This window comes from Notothenia rossii (genome assembly GCF_949606895.1).
Source record: "Notothenia rossii genome assembly, chromosome: 5".
Taxonomy (NCBI): Eukaryota; Metazoa; Chordata; class Actinopteri; order Perciformes; family Nototheniidae; genus Notothenia; species Notothenia rossii.
The window spans coordinates 54,687,059-54,697,692 of record NC_136903.1 but is presented as its reverse complement, the minus strand read 5'-3'; the positions used below and the strand labels follow the sequence as shown (position 1 = coordinate 54,697,692).

At 40.6% G+C, this 10,634-nt stretch overlaps 1 protein-coding gene across 2 annotated transcripts in view; it reads left to right on the top strand.

Moving 5' to 3' along the window:
• pmepa1 (prostate transmembrane protein, androgen induced 1) overlaps positions 1-10,634 on the top strand; it is a 60,482-nt gene that overhangs the window by 33,578 nt on the left and 16,270 nt on the right. The window contains exon 1 of one of the 2 annotated variants that reach the window (XM_079680078.1): positions 9,236-9,571. The exons of the other annotated variant lie outside the window; for it this stretch is intronic. Coding sequence (XP_079536204.1) covers positions 9,514-9,571 — 58 coding nt within the window. The 5' untranslated portion in view covers positions 9,236-9,513. Of the gene's footprint in view, positions 1-9,235; positions 9,572-10,634 lie in introns of those variants that run through there. 2 annotated transcript variants of the gene reach the window in all.

Sequence of the window (10,634 nt, the reverse complement as noted above, 5' to 3'; positions counted from 1 at the left end):
GATGGGACTCACAGTTTAACATGGGAGTTCCCTGGATTAGCACGCTACATTTAGACCAATGCTCCACTCTCCTCTGATCTACTCCATTCACTCTACCCAGATCTCTTCTGTCATGCTTTACACACATCTACTTTCTTCTTTGCAATCGTTTATTTATTTGTTAAGATATGGTATATAAGATTTGATGCAAGAACTTTAGTAAATATGTTTGAATTGTTTGCATGTGTTACCAGAAGAGCCTTGTAGTCCAATGTGGAATAGGCCAAATGGTCATAAACCACTTTATTAACCACTCTAGTTAACCTTCAAAACATGAAACGATGAATGATAATATCCGGACACACTGATAGGTGAAATATCTACAGTATACTCGTGTTTTTATTCATGCTACCGTATGACTGCCTTGTTTGCCTATGCATGCAAGATGCTATTATTAGAATTATTTTTTCATCCTTCTTTTCTTGTGTTATGTTTCGTATTCAGTTCTGTACGTTTGTTGGGTATTTCTTTTTCAGTTTATAGGTGAAATAATATCAGCAGTCTACGGTTAGTTGACTAGAAGATGTATACTGTCAGATATAAATGCATCTGCTGTCTGAGATGTTGCTGAATATGTCCAATTAGCACATGATCAGTGAATTAGACAAAACATGACATTTCCATCTGGTTCTTTAATCTTTTATAAAGTGTTAACCCTAACCCTGTTTATTTCACGGACAATGCATTTCACAATTTTCATTTCACAATAATAAATAAGATTGACTGTGATATAGGACTGAGTTAGCTGCCTCATGTCTGTTAAAGTCAAACGTGTCAGTGTGTCGCTCATACGAGACTTGTTGGAAATGGAGCCCCTCTCACACACCTCCCTCTCAGTTTTCCCACTGTTGGAACCAGTAGTGAGAGTTTTGTGGACCAAAGTTCCCACACTTGTTGGCTGCACCATTGGTGTGTGTGTGTGTGTGTGTGTGTGTGTGTGTGTGTGTGTGTGTGTGTGTGTGTGTGTGTGTGTGTGTGCGCGCGCCCCCCCCCCACTTCCACCCCCTATAGCTTTTCTCATGGAAATTGGCAAGCAAGCAAATTGTGTGCACCTATGACCTATAATCTCTCTCTCTCTCTCTTACACACACACACACACACACACACACACACACACACACACACACACACACACACACACACACACACACACACACACACACACACACACACACACACACACACACACACACACACACACACACACACACACACACACACACACACACACACACACAGCTGTCTGTGCTATTTCTGACTACCAGACTGCCGAGTCATCCCAGGACTGAGAGAGGAGAGGGGGAAGGGAGGGAGGAATTAGCAAGCTTCTCTCTCTCTCTTCCTCTCCTTTCCTCCTTCCCTTTCTCACTTTGTTATTTTTACCTTTATTAATCTCTCCCTTTCTGTCTCTTTCCTTGTCTCCTTTTTCCTCCCTCCTTGGGATTCCATCAGAATCAGAATACTTTCTTTATCAGGGGGGAGATTGGGTTTTGCTCTGACAGTTGCCTCATTTTCGAAGGAATTAAATACAAGATACAAACAAATATGTATATATATAAAACAAATATGTATATAAACATAAGTAATTAAAGATAAAATGTGAAATAAAAATGTAAAATAAAATATTTTATATTAACATTAGTAGAATGTAAAATAAAAAGATCAAATCAGAAATGGTATATAAACTTAATCAATTTTTGTAAAAATGTGCACATCGTACAATATATAGTGCGTTGTATTAATAAGATCTTAATTAACTTTTCTTTCTTTTTTTAATCTTTCCATCCACCTTTTCTACTTATTCCCTCTCCAATATTTTCAGTTTGACCTTTGTCTTAAGCCTTTCCTTAAATGGATGCATGAAGAGGAGTCACCCTGTCACGGATTTGAATGTGTCTTATATTATATGAAATGTTTCGTCGGACAGTGTGTGACCTCATAGATTCAAACTGTGAGTGTTCGCTTTCATTTTCGAATAGGGGACTTTCTAGATTTAAACATGAGGAAAATTTGCCCCCTGAGAGAAGGCATAACATAATTTGGCAGATAAACAATAATAACTCAAATATGATTCTTCCTTTTCAAACTGGTATTTGTAGCAGGAAGGACATTTCTTATTTGTTATCTCTCAACATGTTTAGTGTATTCACAAAACGTCATACAAAGGGATGCAAAAGGTTGGTGCTTTTCTACTTGCTGACACGTTGAAGTATTGTGAAACGTTTGGAGTTCTTTCATTGAATCAGCATAAGGAGAGACGTCGGGCTGATCCTCCTGTCAGACAGACCCCTGCTGAGACACTATTTGATCAAGCTGTAATTACTGCCGCTGTATAAAACCATATGTGATTTGGGTAAAGCCTGATTATATAGTCAAATAGATGTAGTGACTGAAGATCTGTGGCTGAGTTAAGGTGAGTCAGGGCTGGTGCAGCAGACAGATGTGGAGACATGAACACACAACTGTTTTCAAAGCTTTATTTAATCAGATTGGTGTTTATCAGATCAAATAACTTATCCAGTCTTATGAATGTGTCTTAGGGCTGCTCACTGCGCAGCATGATAAGCTGCTGCCTGATACACATTTCGCCCACATGCTCTTCCTCCATCAGTTCCTCATCCTCCAGCACTTTATTATCCTTTCCTTTGCGTTGCGTTTTTTAGGTGATTAAGAAGAAAAAAAGGTTTTCAGGGACTTTATGGAGCTAATAAACAAACAATGGATTATCTTTTATGTTTATTTTTTTTCCGTGTTCAAAGTAGATGTAGATGATTTCAAGCATTTTGATCTTACTTACTTTTTTTTTGTTGTTTTTTTTTGACGATGTTTTTATATCTGTATGTTGACTGTGCTGCACTGAAAACTCTGAAACGTTGACTTTAATGAAATGTATTATGTCAACAGATTTCACATAACTGCATTCAGTTAGTTGAAAGCAATAAAATCAAGTTGAAATCAAACATATCAGGTTCAACTTCATGTTATTGCTTTCAACTAACCTAATGCAGTTATGTGAAATCTGCTGACATAATAGTCAACGTTTCTGTTTTTTGCATTATTACAATCTACTTTTTGACGAGCTTGTCATATTCCAAATGTACTTCCTGTCTCACTCTCTTATTCTCCTGTTAGTGCTTTCATGTTGCTGCCTAGTGGTCTGTGGTCTGCTTTGTCATGTTTGGTACAAAACAAATGCACAAACCATGACTGTCCTTCTGCATAAAGAACAGCATCTTTACTAAGCGTGATGTTTTCTCATTTCCAAAGCTAGCCTCCCTTCTTCTTTCCTTCCCTCTGTCCTTCTTTCTCTCCTTCCCTCCTCCCTCCACATGCATCCTGACTCTTCACTTCTTCCTTCCTCACTTATATCTTCCTCCTTTCCTTCCCTCCCTCATACTTCTGAACCCCCTTCTCTTTGTCTGTCTGCTCATCCGGAGCCATCTGACTCGGCATGACCGCCTGTGACCTTTAGCTGAATGCAGGAGGAGGAGGAGGAGGAGGAGGAGGAGGAGGAGGAGGAGGAGGAGGAGGAGGAGGAGGAGGATGGACTCAGAGCAGGCCGCGGATGACAAATGAGCTAATTGCTTTGGATTAACCGTGGAGTGTCTGCCTGCCTGCCAGGCTTACAGCCTCCTCCTGTCTAGACACACCGCAGAGGAGGGAACAGATCAGCATGACGAGAAGTGAAAATGTTTTAATTTTATTTTCTGTTTGTTGTTTTCTTCCCAGTTGCACTAGGCGAGTGCAAATCCTGTCAGATGAGGTCAGTAATCTGCCCACAGCATGAACATGTTTATTAGAGAGGTACACAGGCGATTTGGTATTTCACTTCCATAAAGTCGGGCACTCTGGACAGATTTAAAGTGGAATCAGATCACTTTTTCACCCCCCCCAGCGTTTCCAAGTGGTATTATGTTTGACACTGTTGCACTCTTTGTTAACTGCTGATCCACCAACAACAGAGGACAGGCTGAATTTCCAAATAAACCCCCCAACGCAGACAATGATAACATATTTTATGTCCATGGAATTTCATATAATCAAGAAGGTCAATCTACTTGTTCCTATGCAATATGACTAAGGCTAGCAGCTAGGGCTGTACCCGAATATCCGAATATTCGGTCGTGGCCTACTATTCGGTTTTCAATTTCGTTATTCAAATAAAAATGGGTTATGTTTTTTATCTCACGTTGTCTGATTGTATAATCATATGCGCCGTTGCTAGAGTCTGTTGATATGCTCTCCAGATTAACAGCAGCACGAAAATAACCCGCCGATGCCCCATGGCGGAGGCTACGGTAGAAATTGCCGGGATTTGCCTTTTTTCCCCCCCTTCATTTCTGACCAATTGTTGAACAGCATTTCTGTGCACATGACTTGTGTTTAAAGTTCATAGTCCGTTTGAATTTTTCCTGTGTGAACGCAAACAGAACCTTCTGAAAAATGAAGGTGTCCCCCCCGCGCGCACCAAATATCCGAATATTCGCAGCTGATTACTACCGAATATCCAGAGTCCGCAAAATGGTATTCGGGACAGCTCTACTAGCAGCTTGGCTACTGTCCAAAAAAATAAACATTCGTCGGAATCAACAACAAAACAGAAACCCCAAAGACAAACCCCCAGAAGTATTAATAAGAAGACTGTCTTTATTAACAACTGATCAAACTTAGTAGAAATACACGTTTCATCCCCCTACCTATTTGGCTTCTTTGGGTCTTTCTTTAATGGTGTTCTTATCTTGGGTAAAGTTCCCTCGAATTGTTCTCCTAACTGGAGGATAGCTGGAGTTTCTTCCTATTAAAATGCCCTGTGATAGGTAATACTGCAGTGTATATGTCTAGGGCTTTTATTGTGAAAGAGAGATTGCGATCCAGAGGCAGAAAGATTGTAAAGTGAGGCCAATGCGGAGCCAGTGATGGTGTCACCATTTGCATAAGTTAAAGCAAAACATTTGATCCATTAGCCGCTTTCACACCAAGTACTTTGCCATACTTAGTGCCCAGCACTTAGTGCCAGCACTTAGTACCCCAATGGAACTAAGTACAGATTGCGTTCACACCGGAATAAGTCCCTGAGGGAAGATTACGCAAATGAAGCCGCTGACGTCACTTCTTCTTCGTCTGCTTTGGGTTTACTGGCAGGCCGCAAACCACTTCATGGCGTATACTGCCACCCAAAGTCCCCGGCCGGAAGTCCCCGGAGTTGGGGACTGGCTTCAGTAGAAGCTGCTGGGACTCCCGGAAATATACTCTGACCTTTAGCTCCTATCAAACTTAAAACTACATATCCCATGATGCAAAATGTACGTGTTTTCTTTTAATCTAAACAAAATTTCCAATAAATACTCATTTAATCAGTACTTAATAACAAAAGAGGAACAAGTCAGAGATGCTGAGTCAGCAGAATGTAGTGAGGGTTCTCAGTTAGTATGAAATAAGACATGACTCATGACCTTTCTGTAACTCTGCAATTCAATTCAGGGGGAAAACAACAAGTCAGTGTTCCGTGGAAATTCCAAACAAAGTGGGAAACTGTCTTGATCACACACACCACAGGAGTCAGGACACACACCTAGTGCAAATGTATTGTGAATGATGCTGTTGTTAAATGAATAGAACCTTTGCAGAAGAAACAATGAGTCTGAGAAAGGAATCGTTTTGCAGTCATAAAGAATCATTATGTAAATACTGCAGGCTCAACATTCAGTTTATAAAAGAAGCTAAAGAAATGTAGGCATTCAGTATTTATGTATATTTTGCAAAATGAACTGGCTGTTTACATTTTTGTGTAAGATGTTGGTAGAAATGAAAGGCAGTAAACCCTGAATGCAGCTTGGCTCAGTGATAAAGAAGCAGCATTTGTGTGTGTCTGCACTGAAGCGTGTGCTGGCCTGAAGGACCTTTTCACTGCACATTTTCATTTGCTTTTAAAATGATTTTGGCAGGCTAAAAACGCTGAAATGAAAGGAGAAGAATAAGTCCAGGGAGAGAAAAGAGCTAAAAAGGCAGAGGAAGAGAACAGAAAGTACATTTTTATTCCTTTTTAAATGATTTTGCCTTGAAAATATGTGCTAGAATATTGCACCAAAAATGCGGCTCTGCCTTGCTAAAGTGTAAGAAGGTGGTGTATCGATATTATTATGTAATCATGATTCACTTTCTTTTGGAAATCCACTTTCAATGTGCAGAACGTCTGGATAGAACAGAGATGATATCTTGTTAGTATGCAGAGATGAAGGGGGGGGGGGGGGTAAGGACGGAGGCAATAGAGAGAGAGAAAAGGGGGGGGCGTGTAAAATGAGAATGGAGAAGAGGAGGTCTGTTCATTGACCCCTGACCCCCACACACACACACACACACACACACACACACACACACACACACACACACATACCATGTATACATCACTTCAGGGGACATTACATTAACTTACATGCATTTCCTAGAGACTTATCCTAACCTTAACCATAAGCAACACATGCCTAACCCTAAACCTAACCAAGTCTTCACCCTAAAATGAATGATTCCCCTCATGGGGACCTCCATGTTGTCCCCATAAGGGAGGTGAGTCCCCACATTATTTTACTGTGTTTATGTTTCCTTGTCTGTTATTTCCTCCAAACTCTCCTTACACCTTTACTTCCTTCACCCCTCTTCACCCGTTGTCCTAGAATATTTCATATAATGAAGACACTTTTCTTTGTTCTTCCTTTTTTTGAAGTGGATGCAACATTTTTCTGGAATTAAAAGTGGAAGTTGGAAAGTGGAAGTGTGACTGTCTGATGCAGGTTATGACCTCCGCAACCGCAGTATAGTCATACTCAAAGTGTGTGTCTGTGTGTGTGTATGTTCAAGGTTCAAGGCTTTTGTTTGTCATACGTACATGCTACAGTGTAGTTATGTCAATGAAAATATTAGGTCACAGGCTCCTCCAACAGTGCAACACAATAAAACAGATACAGAAAAAATAGTGCAAGTAAATACAAAAAAAATAGTGTGTGGGTGTTTGTCATGCTAACCTAGCAACAGTTTACATATCAACCCTCATGCATTAAAGCTCCAGACGAGTCCTTGTGAAAGTTCATCGGCTATTTCTGTCATTACTTCATAATAGAGCTGACTAAATTTAGTTTGAATTAGTTTTACGTCCATAGCTTATTTGTAGACATTGTATGATGTACATCAGGGGTGCCCAATACGTCGATTGCGATCGACCGGTCGATCGCAAGGGTAGTGTGGGTAGATCGCATGGCATTGGAAAAAAACAAAGGAAAAAAAAAAATGTGCCACTTGATTGACGTACAGGTAAGCCAGTCTGAGTTGTATTGTGCCATACGGGTTCATGCAGTTATGAGGGGGGCTCACCTCCTCATCTGAAGCGCAAATGCGGCACAATTAGTCCACTAGCACCCCCCAACACCCGCTCACGACACAGATTGGGCAGGGGCGGCCCTGTAGGTAGATCACTTGGGCGTGGTCATTTTAAAAGTAGCTCCCAAGCTTAAAAAGTGTGGGCACCCCTGATATACATAATACACTACCTCTTTACATTACATTACATTGCATTTAGCTGACGCTTTTATCCAAAGCGACTTACAATTAGTGCGTTTGACCAATGTGTCTCTATCAATGTATTGGCACAGCATTCTAAGCAGAGAAGTGGGACTGTCCCTTTAATAATCTTGACCCGGGGACGTCACATTAAGGATTTCTATAGTGAATCACATTAGAAAACAGCCACAATAAGATTGAATATCCATGTTTGGGATTATTGTCGATATCCTCACATAACTAACTTGAACTTGAACTGTCGAGCTATACAAAATACATGAAATATCGAGTAAGAAAGAGCAGGAACAACTTTTTGCTACACTTTTTTATACATTATCATTAGGCCTTTTATATCATTCTTTTATTTATGCAGTTGGACCTAGTAATTAATTGGGTTTCAACAAGCTGATGTGTCCTATCTATGATGCAATACAAATATCATTTTGATTATATTTAATAACAAATAAAGTGCTTTAAATGTTATGTTTTTAAAGCATGTTATGTTTTTGTTCAATCTTAAAGGTCCCATGACATGCTTTTCCGGTTATTACCCGTCACCTTGTGAGTTATGAAGGTTTTTATGCATGTAAACGGTCTGCAGAGTCAAAAACCCTCAAAGTACACCCTGTAGCGAGTAAAGCTCTAACACAGAAAAGACCTGTCTATGCTGCCCCAGAAGGCCTCATTGGAGATTTCTCTTCTTCCATTGTTTGCTTCCTGGGTTCTGTGACGTGTGAACACCCAAATCAACAACAAATGACCGGATTGGCCCAAATGGACCAATCCGCTGAGCACCTCACACACCAGGATCCCTTGGCTAACTAACAGGGAGTCACCATTGACTTGCATAGAGCTCCCTGGTTGGTAATAGACGAGTTGGGATGGCAGAGAAATGCTCTCCGCAGACCCATTCTCACAGCGTTATAAACCTTTTTCTTACTCAATATCAAGCCACACTTATTGTTTTTACTTCGGCTGTGAGTGTTTGTGTGTGCTCAGGGTAAGTTTTGCTGTGTGTCGCTGTATCGTCGAGCCGGAAACCTGTCCGCTCCTCGCAGCAGCAACGAGCCTCTCAACGTCCCGACCAATCAGAGCACACTGCGCTCACAGGGAGGGGGAGGGGGGGGGGCAGGAGCTCCACCAAGCCGTTTAGGACAGAGAGTGAATACACATACTATACATAGCTGCTGTATGAGAAACCAATGTGAGTTTGGAACATTGCACAATATAAATCTATTCTAGTAGACCTCAACAATGGAATTATGATCAGTAGAAATGGCCATGTCATGGGACCTTTAAGGGTTTTGAGCATATTCTGTTAACTATCATGATAATATTTTTCATTGAATCTAATTCTTTGTGTGATTAAATACCAATTGTTATATTAAACACGTTTTTTTGTTTTTGTTGTATCTTTCCCAAGTACTGAGATCCGTTTTCCTAAGTTTATTGATTTAAATTCCTTTATAATCACACGTCTAGAGAAGTTAAAGCTCTAGACTCCCCCCCCTCTCATCATTATTCAGTCCAGCCCTCTGACCCATCTGTGTCTCCCAGACGCTCTCACCACTCCCCCTCTGTCCTCCCCCTCCTCACATTGACCCCTTTTGTTCACAGCTTTTTTTTGGGGGGGGGGGGTGCTGGGTCTGGTCAGCTGTTTCCTCACTCTGGACACTGTGGGAATGTGTGTGTGAGAGACAAAGCTCTGTGCTGCTCAGAGTGTGTGTGTCGCCCGGCAAGGACACACACGCGGTGCCACAGTATCCTCAGGACATGTAGTTTGGACTTCCAGTTTGAGTTTCTTTTATTTATGTTGTTTTGTGTTGAGTTTTTTGGGGAGCAGAACATCTTCAGGCTATTATCACAGGATTACAAACATCTACGAATTTAAGTCTTGGTGCGAGTGAAGGTCTTGGAGAGAATATGCAGCCTTCACCAGGCACGCACAACCATGACGACTGTGTTCAGACGCAGCTGTGCGGTGAGAAAACGACTTTCTATTGTATAACTTGGGATATCTTTAAACCTAGGGCTAATGTGTTGCTGCTTTATTATACCTGTCAAGTTATTTCTCTTTTTTCATTTAAATGCATGTTGTGTAGGGTCGGTCAATGAGTTCATTAGCAGCCAATCAAAAAAGCCAAATAGTCCCTGGCTTCAGATTCTTTAAGGTGCTGATATAAATCAAATATCAGTGAAGAAAATAGTTGGTCAGACGAAAGAAGGAGTGTGAAAACTTCTTCCTAGACTTTGGGACATTGTGGCCGTTTTTGGTTGTGAAAATCCCTCTTTTTTATTTGATAGTATTTTGAATGCTGTTGGGTTTAATACTTCCCTAATAATCTATCTAGTCTGCAATTACAGGTTGGGCAAGTTGTCAAAGGAAATGAGATGCGGAAAACGATATGTTCTGGCATTTTTGCAGAAAACATATTTAACGATTATGATCATAAAATATCATAAATATTTAGCAAGTCTTTTTCTATCTGACTATGCGATTAGGTGTCTATGAATCTCGATTAGTTAAATCATATCGTTGACTAAATTGTAGTGTTTCTGAAATAACTGACTTTCCAGTACTAGATTGTGATTTGACAACTTTAATATTGAATCTAGCTCTGCTGTGAAAGTCCAGTTTGCATTCAGTGCAACGTTTATTTGCATGTCAAGAACTTGTCAAGAGTTTTGTTTGACATTCTGTTTGAAACCCACTTCTTCCTCGTGTTGATCATGTGATCAGTTGTGTGGTACTTCAGTGTTTTCCCACTCTACCTGTTCGGGGAGTGTTTACTTTTGTATCGAATGTGTTGGTGTGACCTGGTGTTGTGAGTCTCATTTCAGGTCCGGTTGTTAAAGTACATTATGAATGAAATGGCTTGCCTTGTATACATGTTTGAGAACCAATGCGTGAATGGCTAAACTCATAAAAGGTTATGACTGAGTTAGAAGAATCAGCTGACTGAGTGTGTGTGCCTTCATGTTGTGCAATGGTTAGAGGAACAAGAGTGTGAGAAGTGTGTTTGTGTGTGTGTGTGTGTGTGTGT